At 47.7% G+C, this 26,083-nt stretch overlaps 1 protein-coding gene across 3 annotated transcripts in view; it reads right to left on the bottom strand.

Annotated features, from left to right (window-relative positions):
- The window catches only part of lrriq1 (leucine-rich repeats and IQ motif containing 1), a 218,750-nt gene that overhangs the window by 61,357 nt on the left and 131,310 nt on the right, over positions 1-26,083 (bottom strand). For all 3 annotated transcript variants that reach the window (XM_070900197.1, XM_070900198.1, XM_070900199.1), the window contains 2 exons: positions 23,329-23,557; positions 530-646 (listed from right to left, as the gene is read on the bottom strand). In XM_070900197.1, the coding sequence (XP_070756298.1) occupies positions 530-646; positions 23,329-23,557 (346 nt within the window). The remainder of the gene's footprint in view (positions 1-529; positions 647-23,328; positions 23,558-26,083) is intronic.

Genomic DNA, 26,083 nt, shown 5'->3' with positions numbered 1-26,083 from the left:
AAATGTTGTTAGAGAATGAAAATTATTTTCAAAAATAATGGATTTCCATCTCCACTTATTAGCTTGTTTTGACATCCTTTGTACAATCAAAACAGGCTACACACAACCTTTCTCTCAGCTTATAATCAATTAAGCAGGTATTCAACAGCCAAAAGTGAACATATTTCCACCCCAACTATAAATTTACTCGTTCAGGAGGTATGGCTGTCAGGGAATTCTAATTTGACAGGTTGTGGACAGTTAGTGCTAAATTTATTTTGTTTTGTACTTGTGTAACTTTTGACCCAGAAAATGGGCACAATTTGTTTTACAAACACAGCTGGCAATTAACTTGTGCAATATTACATGAACACTTAACTCACTGACACACTAATACTGCATAGTATAATTTTCACATTGATTTGCATGTAAGCAATTTAAAATATGAACGTATAAAAAGTGAAGGATTTCTTCTGTTACGTCATTGTATATTAATTGTTTAAAAACTAACTGCTAGCTCTGGAGAACACATACTTTGATGTTTATTCACCTCATCAAATGTAAATTCATTCAGATTAACTTCTTCAAAGACATCCTCTTCCTCAGTTTGAACAGCTGCTAAAGCATGAGACAACTTCCTCCGCAGGAGACAGCCTCGCCAATGTGACTAAATAAATCCACAACATATTTAATTTTTAAATAAAAATTGAAGTGCTGAAAGCTAAATCATCAGAAAACAAAAGAATGACAGTATATACATCGATAGTTGAATGTTGTAATAATCCATTTTGCAGCATATTTATACATTAATTTCTAGGCATAAATGAACAAATAACAGTATTTCTAAAATGTTCTAAGGACTTCCCCACCTTTTATGTAAGCTGAATGAAATGTGATAGTCCCACTACCACAAGCCTGAATATATTTATTAATTACTGTACAATTGCTTCAAGACTCATTGCTGTTGAGAACAAAAAGCATGAACAAAGCACAAAATAGTTGCAGACTACTTAGAATAAATCTCTACAACATCTGCTTTCGTGGATCTCATGTACCTGAAATATGCAGAACAAAAATGTCGAAATGGATATGTTCTTGGGCAACCCCTTCTAAGAACATAAGAAATGGGAGCAGGAGTAGGCCATGTGGTCCCTCGAGCCTGCACCACCATTCAATAAGATCATGGCTGATCATCGACCTCAACTCCACTTTCCCACCCGATCTCCATATCCCTGATTCCTCAAGACTCAAAATATCTATCTATCTCAGCCTTGCATATATTCAGAGATTCAGCATCCTCGGCCCTCTGGGTCAGAGAATTCCAACGTTTTATAACCCTGAGTGAGAAATTCCTCCTCATCTCTGTCTTACATGGCCTACCCCTTATCCTGAGACCATGCCCCCTAGTTCTCGACACTCCAGTCAGGAAAAACCACCTCTCAGCATCTATCCTGTCAATCCCATTCAGAATCTTGTATGTTTCAATGAGATTCTAAACTCCAGAGAGTATAGGCCCATTCTACACAATCTCTCATCATAAGACAGCCCTCTCATCCCAGGAATCAATCTAGTCAATTTTCGTTGCACTTACGCCAAGGCAAGTATATCCTTCCTTAGATAAGGAGAACAAAACTATGCACAGTACTCCAGGTCTCACCAAGGCCCTGTACAATTGTAGCAAGACTTCCTTACTCTTATACTCGAAACCCTAGCAATAAAGGACAACATGCCATTTGCCTTCCTTATTATTTGCTGTACCTGCATGCTAGCTTTCTGTGTTTCTTGCACAAGGACACTCTCTGAACATTAACATTAAAAAATGTCTCACCTTTTAAAAAATATTCTGTTTTTCTATTCTTCCTACGAAAGTAAATAACCTCACAATTCCCTACATTATACTCCATCTGCCACCAATCTGTCCACTCACTTAGTCTATCTATGATTCTTGCATCATCTCACTAGTTACAGCCTACCAACCTGAAAAAGACCTATTTATCCCTACTCTCTGTTTTCTGTCCGTTAACCAATCCTCTATCCATGCTAATACATTACCTCCAACCCCATGATCTCTTACCTTTTATGTGGCATCTTATCGAATGCCTTTTAGAAATCCAAACATACTACATCCACTGATTCCCCTTTATCTACCCTGCTAGTTACATCCTCAAAAAACTCTAATAAATTTGTCAATTTGTCTGATTCCATGTTCCTGGTGCATTAAGTGGAAATGAATGTTTTACATCAGGAACGTAGGAACAGAAGTAGGCCATTCAGCCCCTTTGGCTTGCTCCGCCATTCAATTAGATCATGGCTAATCTGCATCTTAACTACATTTTCCCGCCTTTGCTTCATTATGAACAATGTGACCGCTGATGGAAAACAGCAGCGAAAAGTCGTTTTCAAAATATTCTCCTCAGAAAGCAAGAACAACATATATGAACAGAAGGAGTTGAACTATGCATGTAAATGATGTGATGAAAACAGGCATAGGGTCAGAGGGCTATAACACTGCTGATTCGAGTCATAATTGATGGGATGCAAGCATCAGCCCAATGGCAGCTGTTATGGTATTCCAAATGAAATGATGTTACGCCTGAAATTTCCCAGTGAACACTAGTCCACAGCACAAAAATGCTTGTAATTTAGTTCTAACTAGACAATCTCACTTAGGAGATCTATGAAAATGGTTGGTGTAGAAAACAGAATCTCACTCTTAAACAATAGAAGATTTGGGTTGCTCTTTGGCTTGGGCCATTGTTATGGCACTGTAGACAGAGCTCTGACTTCCAGAGAGAGTACCTGTTCCTGACACTAGGGTCGGAATTTTGTCCAGGGCCAGATTTGCATGTGAGACCTCAGATTCCCGCCAGCAGCCAGCCAGATTAAGAGGCTGGCTGGCGGCGGGCCTCAGTTGCTGAGAGAGAGTGAGGGGTCGGTCGGGAGACAGGATCGCGGGAGGTGGGCAGCGATTGGGGAACGGTTGGCTCGGTTGGGGATTGCAGGGGGGTCATCGGGGATTGAATCAGGGGGTCGAATTGAGGGTCGGGGATCAGCGGAGGGGGTGGGGGAGGGGCAGGGAGGGAGGGAGAGAGGATCGGAGCCGACCACTGGAGTATTGTGGCTGGCCTCAGCATCATCGGTGGGGGGGGGGGGGGGCCTCATGATCGGTGGCCTGGGAAAGCGATTGGAGACCTCATGGGGGTAGGGGTCTCCAATTGCGGGCAGTGGGTTAGTTAGTATAAAACCACTTACCTCCTGGATCCACCAGACCCCACCTCAGTTTAATTACTGGGAGCGGGTTGGTTGCCTGCCCACCCCCGTTGAAACCAGAAGTGAGCGGGGTGGAGGCAGGATCAGGTCAGGAATTCAATTTTTAACAATTTGACTACCCCCACGCTCCAAACCCACCCTTTTTTTTTAGGGTGTAATCCCGGTTTAGGCGCGCCCAGAAATTGGAAAAAAGCTGAAATCACCAGATTATTCACATAATATTCACAGAAATAAAATGCAGTTTAAATAGGCTATAAGGACACACACAGTAAAACAATCTATTGCTTTATTTTAACTTTTGGTCTTTCAATTAGACACTGCATTTCTTCCAACACTGCTGATGTGCTGCAATGGAAACTTTCACATCATTGACTAGTAACAAGACATTTTAAGTGTTCACTGTAATCTAGTTCTTAATGCTCAGAATTGTTTAAAAAAACACAGATGTTTCGGTTCCACGTAACACTTTCACAAATAAATGAGCAGCTGAGGTTATACGCTGGCAATTACCAGAAGTGTGGCAGAACAGGCTTTCCATCTGCTTGACTGAATGACCTGCTATTGACCTCAAAGTTTCTGGGGTCAGCCTTACATACATTTCTTTAGGAGCTCTGCACTGGAGGGGTGCGGACGGCTAAAAATGGCTGCTGCAGGTGTTGGACGATTGCAGTTGCTTTAAAGGATAGACAGCCACCGAGACGTTTGCTGACTCCGAAGAAGTGGGAACATTTACGGATATAGAACTGCTAATTAACTGCCTCTCATTTTACTGATGTTTTTCCTTGGGGCACTGGAATTCTTCCTGGCATTGTGCCTCTCCTACCAACACTGAACACTTGTTATATATAGTCATTATCATCACAGGCAGTCCCTCGGAATCGAGGAAGACTTGCTTCCATTCCCAAATTGAGTTCTTTGATGGCTGAACAGTCCGATACGAGAGCCACAGACCCTGTCACAGGTGGGACAGACATTCGTCGAGGAAAGGGGTCGGTGGGGCTGGTTTGCCGCGCGCTCCTTCCGCTGCCTGCGCTTGGCCTCTTCACGCTCTTTGCGTTGAGACTCGAAGAGCTCAACGCCCTCCCGGATGTAGTTTCTCCACCTCGGGCAGTCTTCGGCCAGGGTCTCCCAGGTGTCAGTGGTAATGTCGCACTTTACCAGGGAGGCTTTGAGGGTGTCCTTATAACGTTTCCGCTGTCCTCCTTTGGCTCGTTTACCACAAAGGAGCTCCGCATAAAGCATTTGCTTCGGGAGTCTCGTATCTGGCATGCGAACTATGTGGCCTGCCCAGCGAAGCTGATCAAGTGTGGTCAGTGCTTCAATACTGGGGATGTTAGCCTGGTCGAGGACGCTGATGTTGGTGCGCCTGTCCTCCCAGGGGCTTTGCAGGATCTTGCGGAGACATCGTTGGTGATATATCTCCAGCGACTTGAGGTGCCTTCTATATGTTGTCCATGCCTCAGATCCATACAGGAAGACGGGTATTACTACAGCCCTGTAGACCATGAGCTTGATGGTAGATTTGAGGGCCTGGTCTTCAAACACTCTTTTCCTCAGACGGCCGAAGGCTGCACTGGCACACTGGAGGCGATGTTGAATCTCCGCATCAATATCTGCCTTTGTTGATAAGAAGCTCCCGAGATATGGGAAATGGTCCACGTTGTCGAGGGCCGCGCCGTGAATCTTGATGATTGGAGGGCAGTACTGTGCGGCGTTGACAGGCTGGTGGAGGACCTTTGTCTTACGGATGTTAAGCGCAAGACCCATGCTTTCATATGCCTTAGTGAATACATTGACTATATGCTGGAGTTCAGCCTCTGAATGTGCGCATACGCAGGCGTCGTCCGTATACTGCAGCTCAATGACAAAGGTTGGGGTGATCTTGGACGTAGCCTGGAGGCGGCGCAGGTTAAACAGTTTCCACAGGTTCTGTAGTTTAGTTCCACTCCAGCGGGGACCTTGTTGATTGTGAGGTGGAGTATGGCAGTGAGGAAGACTGAGAAGAGAGTTGGAGTGATGACGCAGCCCTGTTTGACCCCGGTCCGATATTCCTAATGGCCAGCGTTGCCAAGATGGCAATGATAGAAAAAGTGGTGCATGATGCCACTCTGCCATTACATGTCATTTAAATTCCCGTCATATTTGGGTAAACATTTCTAATGTCCACTGTTTCTTCCAGCATAAAATAAGAGTGCAAAAATAGGAAGGTATCTGGTGTAATAAATACCCCCCAAATTATTTATCGTTGCCCGCCTGCTATTGAACTGTTGATGCCATAAAATTGTTTCAAAATCAAAATCTATATAATTCATATACATTTACGGCATAGAAGGAGGCCATTCGTGTCTGTACCAGCCAAAACAGAGTTATGCAGCCTAATCCCACTTTCCAGCTCTTGGTCCGTAGCCCTGTCGGTTACGGCAATGCAAGTGCATATCCAAGTACTTTTTAAATGCAATGAGGGTTTCTGCCTCTACCACCCTTTCAGGCAGTGAGTTCCAGACCCCCACTACCCTCTAATCCTTCTACCAATTACTTTAAATCTATGTCTCCTGGTTATTGACCTCTCTGCTAAAGGAAATAGACCTTTTCTATCAACTCTATCTGGGCGCCTCATAATTTTATACACCTCCAAAGGACAAAATTAACAGTCAATTGGATAAGTGCGGATTAATTAAGGAAAGCCAGCACGGATTTGTTGAGGCAAATCTTGTTTAACAAATTTGATAGTTTTTTTTGATGAGGTAACAGAGAGGGTTGATGAAGGCAATGCAGTTGACGTGGTGTACATGAATTTCCAAAAGGCATTCAACCAAGTGCCATGTAATAGGCTTGCCAGCAAAGTTGAACCCCATGGAATAAAACGGACAGTGGCAGCATGGATACAAAATTGGCTAAGTGACAGGAAACAGAGAGTAGTGGTGCACGGTTGTTTTTCAGACTGAAGGAAGTATTACAGTGGTGTTCCCCAGGGGTCGGTACCAGGACCACTGTTTTTCTTGATATATATTAATGACTTGAATGTGGGTGTACAGGGCACAATTTCAAAATTTTCAGATGACACAAAACTCGGAGGTATAGTGAACAGTGAGGAAGATAGTGATAGACTTTGAGAGGACATAGACAGGCTGGGTGGACAAGTGGCAGACGAAATTTAATGCAGAAAAGTGTGAAGTGATACATTTTGCTAGAAAGAATGAGGAGAAGAAATATAAACTACAGGATACAATCCTAAAGAGGGTGCATGAACAGAGAGACCTAGGGGTATACGTGCACAAATCGTTGAAGATGGCAGGACAGGTTGGGAAAGCAGTTCATAAAGTTTACGGGATCCTGGGCTTCATGAATAGAGATATTGAGTACAAAAGTGTGAAAATTGGAGTATTATGACCAATTCTGGGCACCGCACTTTAGGAAGGATGTGAAGGCCTTAGAGAGGTGCAGAAAAGATTTACGAGAATGATTCCAAGGATGAAGGACTTCAGTTATGCGGACGGACTGGAGAAGCTGGGGTTGTTTTCCTTAAGAAGAGAAGATTGAGAGGAGATTTGATAGAGGTGTTCAAAATATTGAGGGGTCTGGATAGAGTAGATAAGAGAGAAACTGTTCCCGCTGGCAGAAGGATCAAGAACTAGAGGACACAGATTTAAGGTGATTGGCAAAAGAAGCAAAGGAGACATAAGAAAAAAACATTTTTGCAGAGCGAGTGGTTAGGATCTGGAATGTACTGCCCGAAAGGGTGGTGGAAGGCAGACTCAATCACAGCTTTCAAAAGGGAGTTGGACAAGTACCTGAAATAAAATATTTTGCAGTGCTGAGGGGAAAGGGTGGGGGAGTGGGACTAGCTAAGGTGCTCGTGCAGAGAGCCGGCACGGGCTCAATAGGCCAAATGGCCTTCTTCCATTCTATGATTCTCAATTAAGTCTCACCTCAGCCTCCTCTGTTCCAAAGAAAACAACCCTAGTCTATTCAATCTTTACTCATAGCTAAAATTCTCCAGTCCTGGCAACATCCTCGTAAATCTTTTCTGTACCCTCTCTAGTGCAATTACATCTTACCTGTAATGTGGTGACCAGAACTGTACGCAGTAGTCTAGCTGTAGCCTAACTAGTGTTCTATACAGTTCTAGCATAGCCTCCTTGCTCTTAATAGTCGATGCCTTGGCTAATAAAGAAAAGTATCCCATCTACCTTCTTAACCCTTATGTGTGCAGAGGAGGACAAAGGGTTTAATTAGGAGGGGAAAAATAGAATATGAGGGTAAGCTTGCAGGGAACATAAAAACTGATTGCAAAAGCTTCTTTTGGTATATGAAGAGAAAACGATTAGTGAAGCCAAATGTAGGTCCCTTGCAGTCAGAATCAGGTGAATTTATAATGGGGAACAAAGAAATGGCAGACCAACTGAACAAATACTTTGGTTCTGTCTTCACTAAGGAAGTCACAAATAGCCTTCCGGAAATACTAGGGGACCGAGGGTCTCACGAGAAGGAGGAACTGAAGGAAATCCTTATTAGTCAGGAAATTGTGTTAGGAAAATTGATGGAATTGAAGGCCGATAAATCCCCAGGGCTTGATAGTCTGCATCCCAGGGTACTTAAGGAAGTGGCCCTAGAAATAGTGGATGCATTGATGGTCATTTTCCAACATTCTATAGACTCTGGATCAGTTCCTATGGATTGGAGGGTAGCTAATGGAACCCCACTTTTTAAAAAAGGAGAGAAAACAGGGAATTATAGACCGGTTAGCCTGATATCGGTAATGGGGAAAATGGTGGAATCAATTATTAAAAACATAATAGCAGCGCATTTGGAAAGCAGTGACAGGATCAATCCAAGTCAGCAAGGATTTATGAAAGGGAAATCATGCTTGACAAATCTTCTAGAATTTTTTGAGGATGTAACTAGTAGAGTGGACAAGGGAGGACCAGTGGATGTGGTGTATTTGGACTTTGAAAAGGCTTTTGATAAGGTCCCACACAAGAGATTACTGTGCAAAATTAAAGCACATGGTATGGGGGTAATGTATTGACGTGGATAGAGAACTGGTTGGCTCATCTCATAGGCAGGCCTCGAATTGAGGATGACTTGCTTCCACGTCTAAAAATTCACAGGTGTTTCAATGATGGACCTAAAATTCCAGGTCCGAACTAAATCTTGAAGGGTGGAAGATGCCTGTGCTTGGAGGTTTTTAACGTGTGGTGACCGTTGAACACCAGCCACCACACGAGCTTGACAGAGCTTGGTCTTCGTCCAGTAGCAAGGATTAACCAAGACAACTGGAGATCAGCTCTGCTGCACAGACCAAGCGCGCACACATATCGCAGTGTGGGCTGGCCCGTGCTGCCCCTGGGCCCTCGCCTCTTCTGAGCCCCGAACTCACGCCTCTTCTGGGCCCCGATCATGTCCCTCTACGGTCTCTCGCCGCTCCTTCACCCCGGCCTCGCAGCTCCTGCAGTACCTGCACACGCTCCAATCACCGACCTGGACATTGGTGATGTCCGTTTTCACTGCTGTTGCTCTCCTGCTCCAGCACGTGCTGCTCCCTGGAGTGGTATGCTGCCACGCTGCTCCTTCCGCTCCCCGGCCTGCTCTGATGGTGCTCACAGGCCGGGGGCCATTCAGACTGCTGGGCCAGGCTGCCACGCTGCTCCTTCCGCTCCCCGGCCTGCTTCGATGGTATTCGCAGGTCGGGGGCCACTCAGACTGCTGGGCTAGGCTGCCACGCTGCTTCTTCCGCTCCCCGGCCTGCTCCGATGGTCTATAGCAGGCCGGGGGCCATTCAGACTGCTGGGCCAGGCTGCCACGCTGCTCCTTCCGCTCCCCAGCCTGCTCCAATGGTGCTAGCAGGTAGGGGGACATGCAGACTGCTGGGCTAGGCTGCCACGCTGCTCCTTTTGCTCCCAGGCCTGCTCCGATGGTCTATAGCAGGCCGGGGGCCATTCAGACTGCTGGGCCAGGCTGCCACGCTGCTCCTTCCGCTCCCCAGCCTGCTCCAATGGTGCTAGCAGGTAGGGGGACATGCAGACTGCTGGGCTAGGCTGCCACGCTGCTCCTTTTGCTCCCAGGCCTGCTCCAATGGTCTATAGCAGGCCGGGGGCCATTCAGACTGCTGAGCTAGGCTGCCACGCTGCTCCTTTTGCTCCCAGGCCTACTCCGATGGTGCTCGCAGGCCGGGGGCCACTCAGACTGCTGGGCCAGGCTGCCATACTGCTCCTTTTGCTCCCAGGCCTGCTCCAATGGTGCTAGCAGGTAGGGGGACATGCAGACTGCTGGGCTAGGCTGCCACGCTGCTCCTTCCGCTCCCAGGCCTGCTCCGATGGTCTATAGCAGGCCGGGGGCCATTCAGACTGCTGGGCCAGGCTGCCACGCTGCTCCTTCCGCTCCCCAGCCTGCTCCAATGGTGCTAGCAGGTAGGGGGACATGCAGACTGCTGGGCTAGGCTGCCACGCTGCTCCTTTTGCTCCCAGGCCTGCTCCAATGGTCTATAGCAGGCCGGGGGCCATTCAGACTGCTGAGCTAGGCTGCCACGCTGCTCCTTTTGCTCCCAGGCCTACTCCGATGGTGCTCGCAGGCCGGGGGCCACTCAGACTGTTGGGCCAGGCTGCCATACTGCTCCTTTTGCTCCCAGGCCTGCTCCAATGGTGCTAGCAGGTAGGGGGACATGCAGACTGCTGGGCTAGGCTGCCACGCTGCTCCTTCCGCTCCCAGGCCTACTCCGATGGTCTATAGCAGGCCGGGGGCCGCGCAGACTGCCAGACTGGTTGGCAGACACGAAGTAAAGAGTAAGAATAAACGGGTCCTTTTCAGAACGGCAGGCAGTGACTAGTGGGGTACTGCAAGGTTCAGTGCTGGGCCACCAGCTATTTACAATATACATTAATGATTTGGACAAAGAAATTGAATGTAATATCTCCAAGTTTGCAGATGACACTAAGCTGGGTGGCGGTGTGAACGGTGAGGAGGATGCTAAAAGGCTGCAGGGTGACTTGGACAGGTTAGGTGAGTGGGCAAATGCATGGCAGATGCAGTATAATGTAGATCAATGTGAGGTTATCCACTTTTGTGGCAAAAACAGGAAGGCAGAATATTATCTGAATGGTGACAGATTAGGAAAAGGGGAGGTGCAACGAGACCTGGGTGTCATGGTACATCAGACATTGAAAGTTAGCATGTAGGTACAGCAGGCGGAGAAGAAGGCAAATGGCATGTTGGCCTTCATAGCGAGAGGATTTGAGTACAGGAGCAGGGAGGTCTTACTGCAATTGTACAGGGCCTTGGTGAGGCCACACCTTGAATATTGTGTACAGTTTTGGTCTCCTAATCTGAGGAAGGACATTCTTGCTATTGAGGGAGGGCAGCGAAGGTTCACCAGACTGATTCCCGGGATGGCAGGACTGACATGTGAAGAAAGACTGGATCGACTAGGCTTATATTCACTGGAATTTAGAAGAATGAGAGGGGGTCTCACAGAAACATATAAAATTCTGACAGAATTGGACAGGTTAGATGCAGGAAGAATGTTCCCGATGTTGGGGAAGTCCAGAAGAAGGGATCACAGTCTAAGGGTAAGGGGTAAGCCATTCAGGACTGAGATGAGGAGAAACTTCTTCACTCAGAGAATTGTGAACCTGTGGAATTCTCTGCCACAGAACGTTGTTGAGGCCAGTTCATTAGATATATTCAAAAGGGAGTTAGATGTGGCCCTTATGGCTAACGGGATCAAAGAGTATGGAGAGAAAGCAGGAATGGGGTACTGAAGTTGCATGATCAGCCATGATCATATTGAATGGTGGTGCAGGCTCGAAGGGCCGAATGGCCTACTCCTGCACCTATTTTCTATGTTTCTATGTAATACACTGGAATAATATGACTGTGAATGTATTACTAAGATTACATTAAATATACTGCACAGAAACAGGTCATTCGGTCCAACTAATCTGTGCTGGAGTTTATACTCAACAAGAGTTTTCTCCCACTCCATCTGCCTCATCTCAGCCTTTCAGCATATCTTTCTATTCCCTTTTTTCTCATGTACTTGCCTAGTTTCATTTTGAAAGCATCTAAGCTATTTGCCTCAACCACTTCCTGTGGTGGCAAGTCCCACATTTTAACCAATCTCCGAGTAAATAATTTCTCCTTATTTCTCTGTTGGATTTATTAGTAACTATCTTGTAGTTATGGCCCCTAGTTTTGGATTCGCCCACAAGTGGAAACATTCTCTCCACATCTACCCTGTGCAATCCATTCATAATTTTAAAGACCACTATCAGGTCACATCTAAATCTTCTATTTTCTAAAGAAAAAGCCCCAATCTGTTCAATCTTTCCCGATAGCTGTCATCTCTCAGTTCTGGTACCATTCTTGTAAAAGATTTGCACTTTCTCCAGTGTTTCTATGTCTTTTTTATACTATGGAGACAGAACTGTGCCCTATATGTAGTGTGGCCTGACAAGGGTCCTATACAAGTTTACCATAATTTCACTTTTAAATTCTATACCCCTAGAAATAAATCCCAATACTTTGTTAGCATTTTTAATTGCTTCGCTGGCCTGCAATGCTGCTTTTAATGATTTGTTCACCTGTATCGCTGGATCACTTTGCTCATCTACCCCATTCAGTTTCTTGCTGTCTAAGGTGTCCGTGATGTTTCTACTTTCCTACCAAAGAGCATCACCTCACATTTATCTACGTTAAACTTCATTTACCACTTAAACGCCCAGTCTGCAAATTTTCTAATGTCTTCTTGTATTATGTTGCATTCTTACACAGTGTTAGTTACACCCCCCGAGGCCATGGAGGGATTTGAAAATAAGGATGAGAATTTTGAAATCGAGACATTACTTAACTGGAAGCCAATGGAGGTCAGCGATCACTGGGGTGATGGGTGAGCAGGATTTGGTGAGAGTTAGGACATGGGCAGCCGAGTTTTAGATCACCTCCAGTTTATGTACGGTAGAATGTGGGAGGCCAGCCAGGGGTGCATTGGAATAGTCAAGTCTTGAGGTAATAAAGGCATGGATGAGGGCTTTAGCAGCGGATGAGCTGAGGCAAGGGTAGAGACAGGCAATGTTACGGAGATGGAAATAAGTAGTCATGCTGTGGATGTGTGGTCGAAAGCTCATTTCAGGGTCAACTATGACACCAAGGTTGTGAAGAGTCTGGTTCAGCCTCAGACAAGAGTAGGGGAGAAGGATGGAGTCAGTGTCTAGGGAACGGAGTTTGTGGCGGGGACTAAAAACAATGGCTTCAGTCTTCCCAATATTCAAATGGAGAAAATTTCTGCTCATCCAGAACTGGATGTCGGACAAGCAGTCTGACAATTTAGAGACCGTTGAGGGGTCAAGAGAAGTGTTAGTGTTATGTATGTAATAACTTGATTGACTGAATACTGTAACCTCACTCAGTCGCAAACCTGGCTCAATGTTATTCGGACCCAAAGTGCCCATACTACATGGTGGCTTGCTTTATATACCTGGCCCGCACACACGTGCGTATAGCCCAACGACCTCCAACAGTGGCACCCCCTGGTGGCTAGTAACCCCAAGCATACATACATGACAACATCCCCCTTCAAGATCTTAGTATCAGTCTTTTTATAAGTGAAGACGGTCCAGGGCTTTCCGCTCACGAATTGATCGTCTCAGTTCAACTCCAGTTCTGGGTGAGCGTTGAGTCAGTTATGACTAGTGGCTGGGTAGCCAATCTGACGAGAGTGGCAATGACCCTGTCAGAGATTGAAAGTCCAGATTCATTGATGACGGCGGAGTCCTCTGATGAATGAATATAGGTTGGTTGGTCACTGATCGTATCTTCTTCAACTTGTTCCAGTTCATCCGTGTGTCGCAGCTTTATCTGATCAACATGTTTCCTGTATGTTTGCCCATTCTTGAGCATGACAACAAACACTCTGTTACCCTCCTTGGCCGTAACAGTACTGGCGACCCACTTGGGACCTTGACCATAATTTAGCACATACACGGGATCGTTAACAAAGGTGTCACGTGACACAGCAGCATGATTATGATACCACTGCTGATTTTGACGTCTGTTTTCAACACGATCGTTCAAGTCAGGATGGACGAGAGAGAGCTTGGTCTTGAGACCTCTCTTCATTAATAGTTCAGCAGGGTAGACCCCGGTAAGCGTGTTGGGTCTTGTCCTGTAACGAAGCAATATGCATGACAAGCAAGCCTGCAGTGAACCCTGAGTTACACGTTTCATACTCTGCTTGATTGTTTGGACAGCATGCTCTTCTTGACCATTAGAAGCAGGTTTGAATGGTGCTGACCTCACATGCTTAATACCATTGAGTTTCATGAACTCTTGAAACTCCAGACTTGTGAAGCAAGATCCGTTGTCGTTCACAATGATGTCAGGCAGACCATGAGTAGCAAACATGACATGAAGGCTCTCAATGGTAGCTGTGGATGTACTGGATGATACGGTTATACACTCTATCCACTTGGAATATGCATCCACCACAACAAAAAACATCTTACCCAGGAAAGAACCCGCAAAGTCGATGTGTATCTTCGACCATGATTTGGATGACCACGACCACAGACTCACCGGAGATTCCACTGGTACTTTGCTTAGCTGCATGCAAGTGTTGCACTGATGCACACATGATTTCAGATCAGAGTTAATTCCAGACCACCATATGTGAGACCTGGCGATGGCTTTCATCCTGACAATACCGGGATGAGTGCTGGGTAGATCACGTACAAATTTCTCTCTGCCTTTCTTAGGCATAACAACACAATTACCCCACAGTAAACAATCCGACTGAATGGATAGTTCGTCTTTGCGACGGTTGTAAGGTTTGGTCTCATCACACATTTCCAAAGGTATAGCAGACCAATCACCACTAAGGACACGTTTTACAACCGATAAAATCAGGTCCTGTCTGATCCAGGTCCTAACTTGTTGAGTAGTGACAGGGGTTCCTTCACTCTCAAAAGCTTTTTTTTCTACCATGCTGTAGGCTCTTTCAAACCTTTGACAAACTTCATTGTCATGTATGTATGCTTGGGGTTACTAGCCACCAGAGGGTGCCACTGTTGGAGGTCATTGGGCTGTACACACGTGTGTGCAGGCCAGGTATATAAAGCAAGTCACCATGTAATGTGAGCACTTTGAATCTGAATAAAGTTGAGCCAAGTTTGCACCTGAGTGAGTTTACAGTATTCAGTCTATCGAGTTATTACATACATAACATTTCCACAAATTCTGACAGTGCCATCACTCTTCAACACAGGAACAATAGGACTTGCCCATTTGTTAAATTCGACCGGTGATATGACCCCTTCACGTTGGAGTCTGTCCTGCTCAATTTCGACCTTGTCCCTCATCATGTACGGAACAGCCCGAGCTTTGTGATGGATGGGTCTTGCACCTGAGTCCAGGTGACTCTGCACCTTGGCTCCCGTGAAATTGCCGATGCCTGGTTCAAACAGTAAGGGAAACTTGCTCAGCACTTGAGCACATGAAGTGTCATCCACCAATGACAACGCTTTGATATCGTTCCAATTCCATTTGATTTTTTCTAGCCAATTCCTGCCGAACAGCGTTGGACCATTTCCTGGAACTATCATGAACCATACCATCATACGACACCTTGACTACTGCACTGCCAATCACTGGTATGAGTTCTTTGGTGTAAGTACGCAACTTGGCATTGACTGGACTCAGCTTAGGCTTCACAGCCTTAGTATCCCACAGTTTGTCGAATGTCCTTTGGCTCATTATCGACTGATTCGCACCCGTGTCCAATTCCATCGATACCAGCACGCTATTTAGTTTCACATCAACCACTATCAGTTGACTCTTTGTCAGGAACGAATACAGTCCATACACTTCCTCCTCGGGTATCTCGGGTTGCATATCCAGGTCCGCGCTGGACTGGTTGTCATCATCCACGTGATGACTCACAGCACGCTTGCTCAGTTGTGGACACGTTCGCTGAAGATGCCCCACTTTCGAACAGCCTTTACAGATGTACTGTTTAAAACGACATTGATGATGCCAATGATTGCTCCCACAATGCCAACAGGGTGAAATCGGATTCATACCAGTTGGCAGACTTTGAGCAGCTACAGGTTTTGCATACGCAGTCCAGTAGGCCCTGTCATAAGCAGCTCTGCCATACGACGACACAATCTTGTTTACAATACTTGCCGTGGAGCTCCGACTCTTCGATGATATCTGCCTTAAATTATCATCCGTCGTCGTGCATGCCTGGGCAATCGCGATGGCCTTGCTCAAATCCAGCGTCTCCGCAGCCAGTAACTTCCGGAGGATCACCTCGTGGTTACGAGGAAATCTCGCAGCATGTCTCCCAACGCGTTTTCGAACTTACATGGCCCAACAAGACACCTTAGGTCGGCGACGAATTTCGACACATCCTGGCCCTCAGAATGAACATGCGTGTAGAATCGATAGCGTGAGATGATGATTCCTTCTTTTGGTTTGAGATGGTCACGTACCAGAGCACACAATTCCTCATAGTCCTTGTCCATTGGACGTGCAGGCGAGAGGAGATTCATGCGGCCATAGATTTTTGGACCGCAAACAGTGAGGAAAACCGCCCTGCGCCTATCTGTCAGTAGCTTCTTCCATTTTGTTGGCCACGAAGTACTGGTCCAGGCGATCGATAAAATCCGATCAGTCCTCTCTCTCCGCGAATCTCTCCAGAATTCCAATGGTGCTCATTTTGCATGCGAAGGCTCTTGAGTTACCTCGTTGCCAAATGTTATGTATGTAATAACTCGATAGACTGAATACTGTAACCTCACTCAGGTGCAAACCTGGCTCAACTTTATTCAGCCCGTATTACATGGTGGCTTGCTTTATATATCTGGCCCACACACACGTGCGTACAGCCCAATGACCTCCGACAGTGGCGCCCCCTGGTCGCTAGTAAATCCAAGCACACATACATGATAGTTAGTGAGGTAGAGCTGGGTGTCATCAGCTTACATGTGGATACTGACACTGTGTTGGAAACTGACAGTGTGTTTCTCATGGTGGGGTATGGTTCTACAGGCATTTGTAGCTCTTGGTAACAACCCATGCACTCATTCGTCATGTGTTAGCCTGGACAGAAAATGTTAGCAAACTTTGCCCGGCACAGACACGATGGGCCGAATGGCCTGCTTCTGTGCTGTAAATTTCTATAATTCTATTATGACAGAGCATCACAGAAAAATCTAGGGACCGAAATTGCCCCTTTTTTTAAGGTTCGTAACCGCTGGCTCAGCCGAACCCTTCCCTGGTGGTCCAGTAGGTGCCACGTAGGCCTCACTAGGCTGAGCAGCGTCTCTCCCCTTTAACTGAAGGGGAGGGACATTGCTACGAGGTAGCGCCCTGCCTTGCTCCTCAGCGAAACCCGCCCCAACACCATCTCAAACAACGTCTCAAAGCGCTGGGAGTTAAAGAGCCGAATTTTCCACCTCTTCCCTCTGACACCTGTCGCCCAAAACGGAGCGGAGGGCAATTCCCTATCCCCCCCACCCCCCGCTAATCTTTTAGCACCAACAATATTGATTCAAAGGTTGAGAGTTGATAACCCACCATGTGGGCGACACCGGAAAGGTCACATTTATTACCCATCCCTAGTTGCCTTGAGGGTATTAAGAGTCACGTCGGAGGAGGAGGAGGTCAAGGGCAGGTGGGGGAGGGGGGAATGTGTGGGGGGATTGGGGGAAGAGGTCCAGGTCGATGCTGCTGGAGGTCGCTTGTAGTCCGATAGTCGTCACCGATGGGTGGGTTGGAGCGAAGCCTGAGGTAGGCCCGGATTTTGGGATTTGTAGGATTAGGGTTTAAGGTAGAGATTTATGCACCCCCTATTAGGGTCTGATGGGGCTATGGGGAGTTTAGACAGTTGGGGGGTGGGGGGGGGAAGTTGAGGGTGGATGTTGATGTCGTTCCAGCTGCTCAGTGGCGACCAGGCGTTTGGGCTTCCAGCGGCGACCAGATCCCCTCCAGCGGCAACAGCTGTGTCTCTCCTCCACGATGGCGTCTGGGCCTCCTCCTCTTCCATGACAGCGGCTGGCCTTTCGCCCTCCTTCAGAGACGACTGGGCCTCTACTTCCCCACTGGTGACCTGGCCTCTACTGACTGGTGAGCACCATGGCTGTGACCCTCCACTCGGAACTCCAGTGGGCCACTGACCCTCCCAATGCCTGCCCCAAACCAAGCCTTGGACCACCTACCATCAAGGGCGCGACTCAGCACCGAGCTTGCGGCCAACATCTCGCCGTAAGCAACTAGGCTCATACAGCAGTGCCTGGTCTCCAGTTGTCTTGGACCCCCTTGCCACTGGACCAAGACCTTGCTCAGCTAATCCCTTGTGGTAGCCGGTGTGCAATGGCAACCCCATGTTAAAAGAACTCACGCACAGGCATCTTTCACGCCGTTAACATGAAGTTTAGGACCTGGAACGTCAGGACCCTCATGGACAACTCCAACAGCGACAGGCCGGAACGCCGCACCGCCATAGTTGCTCGGGAACTTAGACGCTTTGATATTATAATCATTGCCCTAAGCCAGACCCGGCGGGCAGGGGAAGGCCAGTTCAAGGAACAAGGTGGAGGTTACACCTTCTTCTGGAAAGGGAAACCAGAGGACGAACGCCGCCTTCATGGAGTCGGCTTCGCCATCAAAAACGAGCTGGTCGGCCTCAAAGACTCCCCCTGCGGGGTTAACGAACGCCTCATGACTCTTCGACTCAGCCTATCCCGGAATCAATGCACTACTGTCATCAGTGCATACGCCCCAACACTCGATGCAACAGATGAGACCAAAGAGACCTCGAAAAATCCTGCGTCCCCGCGGACAACAAACTGATCCTCCTCAGTGACTTCAATGCCAGGGTCGGCAAAGACACAGCCCTCTGGGGAGGCGTGATTGGCAGAGAGGCAGTAGGGAAGGCCAACTCCAGCGGTACCCTACTCCTGACAAAATATCTAGAACATGAACTTCTCATCCCCAACACCCTGTTCCACCAGAGGGACAAATACAAGGCATCGTGACAATACCCTAGCTCCAAACACTGGCACCTGCTCGACAATGTCATCATCCGAGCCAGGGATCGCAAGGATGTGCGCATCACCCGTGCCATGACAGGAGCTGACAACTGTTGGACGGACCACCGCCTAATCCAATCCATCATTGACATCAACATAGCCCCCAAAGCGGAGGGGACAGCAGAAGCAGTGCCGCAAAAAAGTCAATGCCAGGGCACTTAAAGACCCAGCTAAGAGAGCCCTATACAGTCAGCGCCTCACAGCTAGCCTGGTGTGCCTTGATGACCCTGAGACACAGAATGCCCACAGCGCTTCGTCTGCCCTACAGGCCTCCATAACCAGTGCCTGCAAAGAGACACTTGGTCACTCAACCAGGAAACGCCAGGACTGGTTTGATGAGAATGATAAGGAGATCCAAGAGCGAATGCATCGCAAACACAGAGCATTTCTGAGCCTTAAGCAACAACCCAACTTGGGAGCAGCAAAGCAGCATTACAGACGGCTCAAGGCTGAGGTCCAACAAAAAACCCGGGACCTAAAGAACAGGTGGTGGATGGAGAAAGCAAAGGAGATACAGCAGTTGACCAACAGCCATGATGTGCGAGGATTCTTCATCGCAGTCAAGGCCACCACCCACTGCTGGCCAAGAACGGGGAAACACTCATCAAGGACACTGAGGCAGTCAGGGCCCGCTGGAAGGAGCACTTCGAAAATCTCCTCAACTGAGACTCTGCCTTTGACTCGAGTGTTCTCGACTCCATCCCGCAGCATGCTATCTGTCAGCACCTCAGTAAAATCCCAACACTGCAAAAGGTAGAAAATGCCGTAAGACAGCTTAAGAACAACAAGGCTACGGGAGCAGATGGAATCCCAGCTGAGGCACTAAAGTATGGCAGAGAGGCACTGTTGGTGCGAATACATGACCTCATCTCTCTCATCTGGATGGAGGAGAGCATGCTCGGAGAGCTCAGAGATGCAGTGATTGTGGCCATCTTTTAAAAAGTATGACTGCGGTAACTACAGAGGAATCTCCCTGCTATCATCCACTGGGAAAGTTGTCGCTAGAGTTCTCCTCAACAGTCTTCTCCCTGTGACTGAGGAGCTCCTCCTGGAGTCACAGTGTGGATTCCATTCCCAACGGAGCACAACGGACATGATTTTTGCAGCGCGACCGCTGCAGGAAAAATGCAGGGAACAGCGGCAGTCCTTATACATGGCCTTCTTCGACCTTACAAAGGCCTTTGACACTGTCAACTGCGAGGGTCTATGGAGCGTCTTCCTCCCTTTCGGATGCCCCCAAAAGTTTGTCAACATCCTCCTCCTGCTCCATGACAACATGCAGGCCGTGACCTTACCAATGGATCCATTACAGACCCAATCCACATCCGGACCGGGGTCAAACAGGGCTGCGTCATCACCCCAACTCTCTTCTCAATCTTCCTCGCTGCCATGCTCCACCTCACAGTCAACAAGCTCCCCGCTGGAATGGAACTAAACTACAGTGGGAACTTGTTCAACCTTCGCTGTCTCCAGGCCAGGTCCAAGACCACCCCAACCTCTGTCGTCGAGCTACAGTACGCGGATGACACCTGTGTCTGTGCACATAGAGGCTGAACTCCAGAACATAATCGACGTATTTACTGAGGCATACAAAAGCATGGGCCTTACGCTAAACATCCATAAGACATAGGTCCTCCACCAGCCTGTCCTCGCCGCACAACACTGCCCCCTAGTCATCAAGATCCACGGCATGGCCCTGGACAACGTGGACCATTTCCCATAGCTCGGGAGCCTCTTATCAACAAGAGCAGACATTGATGACGAGATTCAACACCGCCTCCAGTGCGCTAGTGCAGCCTTCGGCCGCCTGAGGAAAAGAGTGTTCAAAGACCAGGCCCTCAAGCTCATGGTCTACAGGGCTGTAGTAATACCCGCCCTCCTGTATGGCTCAGAAACATGGACCATGTACAGCAGACACCTCAAGTTGCTGGAGAAATACCACCAACGATGTCTCCGCAAGATGCTACAAATCCCCTGGGAGGACAGATGCACCAACATTAGCGTCCTCGACCAGGCCAACAGCCCCAGCATTGAAGCACTGAACACACTTGATCAGCTCCGCTGGGCAGGCCACATTGTACGCATGTCAGACACGAGACTCCCAAAGCAAGCGTTCTACTCTGAACTCCTTCACAGCAAACGAGCCAAAGGTGGGCAGAGGAATTGTTACAAGGATCCCCTCAAAGCCTCCCTGATGAAGTGTAACATCTCCACAGACACCTGGGAGTCCCTGACCAAAGACCGCCCTAAGTGGAGGAAATCATCCGGGAGGGTACTGAGCACCTCGAGTCTCATCACCAAGAGCATACAGAAATCAAGCGCAAGCAGCGGAAAGAGTGTGCGGCAAATCTATCTCATCCTCCCTTACCCTCAACGACTACCTGTCCCACCTGTGACAGGGACTGTGGTTCTCGTATTGGACTGTTCAGCACCTAAGGACTCATTTTTAGAGTGGAAGCAAGTTTTCCTCGATTCCAAGGGACTGCCTAAGATGATTAAGAGTCAATCATGTAGTATGGGCCTGGAGTCACATTTAGGCCAACCCAGGTAGGGTTGGCAGGTTCCCTTTGCTGAAGAACATTAGTGTTTTCGACAATCCTGCAGCTTTCATGGTTATTTTATCTGGTGCCAGCCCACAAATTTAATTCAATTTCCCAACTTGTCATGGTGGGATTGAACTCACGTGTCCAGTACCAGATCCATTAGTTTGTCTTACCAAACAGCCTGAGCACATGCAATGTGGACAATCTTCCAGGCTGCATAAGTAGCATTTTGTCAGCTGAACTGCTTCAAAGTCTTTTTCATATTCAAGCAGTACCTACTTGCTTATTTTTCTAAATTACTTGAGGAATTCTGGAGGACACATTTTAAAAGCTTTATTTAAATAAAGTTTATAGTGAGAGTTTTTTTTAAACAGAGAGGCTGTGCATGAGTGTGAGCGGTACACATGAGACTGAGTGCATGATAGAGAAAGGCAGAAAAACAGAAAGAAGCAGAGTTTAAATACAACAGACTGTACTTATTACACACTTGCTGTAGCTTTTGTATATGTTTGAATTATAAACATTCTATTACTTATTTCAGTGGAAAAGTAAAATTGTGTCTTGATGGACATCGGTATTTCCGTCTGTGTTTTTGAAAATGATTAGAATACAACCTGGATGATAAACTTGAGTAGGTTCTAAATTAAATTTTAAAAGCAAAGCTATAAATTTTTTACTTCAGAAATAATATCAAGTAGAGCGAGTCCCCAGGCAGCTTGCTGATGAAGTAGATTTAAATTTCAGGCCGCTGCGTCAACAAGTAGGTCCTGGAAGAGTGGGGGTAGGGTGGGGATGGTGGTGGGGGTGAAGCCCTTTGCACATGCGAAGGGCTGAAGGCTTGTTTTTGACCTAGGCGCTGGACACCTGTACTTTAGCCTTTACCAATATGGTGGGCAGCGCACCAAAGTAGACGTTTACAGCCCGTAAAACGGGCATAACATCAATGAATTTCTATGCCAGTATCTTGCCTCATTCTAATTTGGCTTCTTTTTACTTTTCGCAAAACAAAGAGTTGAATTTTGAAAGCTTCTCTGGCAAACAGAAATGCTTTGATAACATCACCTACTTTTTGTAACAGTTGAATTAGTGACAGTTGTGATACAGAGAGAAAGAGAGAGAGAAAAAAAATTACAGACAGATATTTGTAGAGATCTCTGAAAAGCTTTCAAATCAGTGCTGCCATGTCTTGGACTTCCTTCCCCCTCCCTATTGCTGACAAATATCAGAAGTCCGCCAGTGAGTCACATCCCACATGCCACACTCAGTTCACACCCCAGTGCTCCCACTCTATGCTAAGCCACAGAGTGCTACCAATGCCCAGGATCACCCCCAGGACTATCAAAGATCAGGATCACCCCATAGTGCAGCTATGACAAATCTAGTGTTAATAACACAAGAAAATAAAGTTGGGTACAGAAAATATAAAGATGAAGCAAAAAATATTATCGAAGACTAAAAGAAAGTATGAAGAAAAACTGGAGGTTAAATAAAAGAAAAATAGTAAAGGATTTTAGTCGCACATAAAATGTAAAGGAATGATTAAAGAAAGGGTGAGCCGAATTAGTGATGAAAACCTAATTCTTCTTATGGAGGATGCAGGAATGGCATAGATACTAAATTAATATTTTGTCTTTGACTTCACAGAAGAGTGTGCTAGTGGGAATGAAAGGGTACATGAGGGAGAGATGGGCCAATTAAAATGGATAACTATAGATGAGGAAGCAGTAATGAAAAAGTTGGTGGAACTCAAAGCGCAAAAGGCACTGGGCCCTAGTGGCATGCATCCAACAATGCTAAGGCAATAGCAGAGGCTCTGACTACAATCTTTCAAACATTCTTCAATATGGAAGTTGTGCCAGAGGACTGGAAAGTTGCCATTGTAACACCTCTGTTCATTAAAGGCGAAAGGGGTGAATTACGCAACAATAGACCAGACAGCCTAAAACAATAGCAGGTAAGCTTCCAGAGTATTTAATACAATAAAATCAATACTCACTGACAAGGCCATGGGCAACCAGCAGAGATTTGTAAAAGGCAAGTTATGCCATACAAAGTTAATAGATTTTTTGAGGAAATAAAAGAATATTGATAAAGAAATGCAATTGATTTTAGGAACATAGGAACTGCTAGATAATAAAAGACCAAGATCCATCCAGTTCGCTTTCTACCATCCTGGTCATTGCATGATACAATGATAATGGAGTTGTTGACTAATAGCGTTCAATCTCTATCAGTTCGTCTACAACACACCCAGATATAAGGAAAATTCCATGGAGAGCTTTGGGAACCATAGGTCCAAAGTCACTTGTTTCTTCCAAGCATGGAGGTTAAATAAACCCACACGGGTTCATACTGAAGAAATATGAAAGCTTTTCACTGTTAAAAACCTTTAGCACATTTTATTTTAACAAACATGTAGAATGATATGTTACCCATTATTTTTCTCTAACCTGGATGATGGTGACTGCTCTATGTCTGCTCTCTTCACTTCCATCAAATATCTTCCATTCCTTAGCTGGACCTTCAGCACTGTTCTGTAAGGCAACTTTCATTCTGCCGTAGTAATCTCTCCATGCAGTCTGAATCACTGAAGCAGCATTATGAAGTACCATGTACATATGAATATGTCTACGAATAATATACCCCCGCCAGTGGGACTGCAAGACAGTAGCTGCATTGCTGTCAACACAAGGATAAGGAAACACATTGTTAATCAGGAGAAACAGCAAATAATTATTTAAAAATCAAAACAACACTCGTACCTGGTCAACCATTAGCTGACCAAGTAATTCTAATTTTGTTTTGAATGGGCATGACCCAATTATGTCTTAAACTTTCAGTGGCCAAGACTGATTATTTATTGCAAAAAATTCTGCTTATTGACACATTGGGCCCAAGTTTCCACAAGAAAAAAAACGGGCGCCCCTCCGAGCTGGGCGCCCGTTTTTCGCGCCTAAAAAAATCCTCGGTATTTCCACCTACTTACAGGTCCTCTGGCCCTCGGCGCAGCCAGCACGAGCTGTGGGGGGGCGGAGCCAGGTCCCGGCGCTGAAAACAGTGCCGGGACCTCTACACATGCGCGCTACAGTCGGCACGCAAGTGCAGTAGCTCCAGGCGCCGAACTGTGTGGGAGGGGCCTGAAGCACGCAGCCCCTAGCCCTGGCTGAATGGCCTCACTGGGGCTGCGTGAATAAGGCTCCTCCCACGGCCAGTCCTGCTCCCCACCCCCGACCAGACCCGACCCGACACCCGCTCCCCCCCGACCAGACCCGACCCGACACCCGCTCCCCCCCACCCCCCGCCGACCAGATACCCGCTCCCACCACCCCCCGCCGACCAGACCCGACCCCCGCTCCCCCCCCGACCCGACACCCGCTCCCCCCCCCGCCGCCCCGACCCGAGACCCGACACCCGCTCCCCGCCCCGACACCCGCTCCCCCGCCCCGACCCGACACCCGCTCCCCCCGCCCGCCCCGAGATCCGCTCCCCTCCCGCCCCGACCCGAGACCCGCTCCCACCCCCCCTCTCTCCCTCCCTCCCCTCTCTCTCTCTCCCTCCCTCCCCTCTCTCTCTCTCCCTCCCCCTCTCTCTCTCCCTCCCTCCCTCCCCCTCTCCCTCCCTCCCTCCCCCTCTCTCTCCCTCCCTCCCCCTCTCTCTCTCTCCCTCCCTCCCCCTCTCTCTCTCTCCCTCCCTCCCCCTCTCTCTCTCCCTCCCCCTCTCTCTCTCTCCCTCCCTCCCCCTCTCTCTCTCTCCCTCCCTCCCCCTCTCTCTCTCTCCCTCCCTCCCCCTCTCTCTCTCTCCCTCCCTCCCCCTCTCTCTCTCCCTCCCTCCCCCTCCCTCTCTCTCCCCCCTCTCTCTCCCCCTCCCTCCTCCCCTCTCTCTCCCTCCCTCCCTCTCTCTCCTTCCCCCTCTCCCTCTCCCCCCCTCCCCCCTCTCTCCCCCTCTCTCCCCCACCCTCCCCCCTCTCCCTCCCTCCCCCACCCTCCCCCCTCTCCCTCCCTCCCCCACCCTCCCCCCTCTCCCTCCCCCACCCTCCCCCCCTCTCTCTCCCACCCTCCCCCCGCTCTCTTTCCCACCCTCCCCCCTCTCCCCCACCCTCCCCCCCTCTCTCTCCCTCCCTCCCCCCGCTCTCTTTCCCTCCCTCCCCCCCTCTCTCTCCCTCCCTCCCCCCCTCTCTCTCCCTCCCTCCCCCCTCTCTCTCCCTCCCTCCCCCCCCTCTCTTTCTCTCCCTCTCCCTCTCTCTCTCCCTCCCTCCCTCTCTCTCTCCCTCCCGCTCAGCGACACGAACGGCTGCAGAGTTCTCCCTGGCTGAAGCACTTTCACACAGGTAGGAAGATGGTTTATTTAATCTTTTCTTGGCTTATAAATGTTTATTCAGGTTGGATTTATTTGTATAATATTTGTAGAAGTATAAATAAGGATTTATTGTCGAAGTTAATGAGTTCCTTTCCCGCCCCTCCATCCCCCACCTCGTTCTGGACGCTTAATTTGTAACCTGCGCCTGATTTTTTAATGTGTAGAACAGGTTTTTACAGTTCTACAAAAATCTTCACTGGCTCGATTCTACTTTAGTTTGGAGTACATTTTCACTGTGGAAACTTTCAAATCAGGCGTCAGTGGCCGGACACGCCCCCTTTTGAAGAAAAAATTCTGTTCTAAACTAGAACTGTTCTACCTGACTAGAACTGCAGAAAAAAAAATGTGGAGAATTGCGATTTCTAAAATAGTCCGTTCTCCACCAGTTGCTCCTAAAAATCAGGCGCGAATCATGTGGAAACTTGGGCCCATAATCTTAAAAGCTAGTTTTTCTTTCTGTTAATTGCTTTATACTAGTTTTTCTTCCTGTTATTTGTTTTGTACTTTTTTTTAATAAATGGCTATTCTTCTTGCCCTCAGTTACCTTTAGAGTCCCCAAGGATCTATTTGTGGCTCACATCTCTTCCTCATCTACATGCCTCTAGGTAATACCATCCGAAGGTGTCAGTTCCAACTTGTATGCTTAAAACTCCCAGCTATACCTCTTCACCAATCCTCTGGACCTCCCACTGCCTCTGTGTTGTCAGCATGCTTGTCCGACATCTAGTCTTGGATGAGCCACAATTTTATCCAATTAAACATCGAGAAGACTAAAACCATTGCCTTCAGCCTCTGCAACAAACATCAGACCTTCGCCTCTGATTTCATCCCGGCCACTGTTAAAGGATG

This window comes from Pristiophorus japonicus, chromosome 15 (assembly GCF_044704955.1).
Source record: "Pristiophorus japonicus isolate sPriJap1 chromosome 15, sPriJap1.hap1, whole genome shotgun sequence".
NCBI lineage: Eukaryota > Metazoa > Chordata > Chondrichthyes > Pristiophoridae > Pristiophorus > Pristiophorus japonicus.
This window is presented reverse-complemented; position numbering and strand designations above follow the sequence as displayed.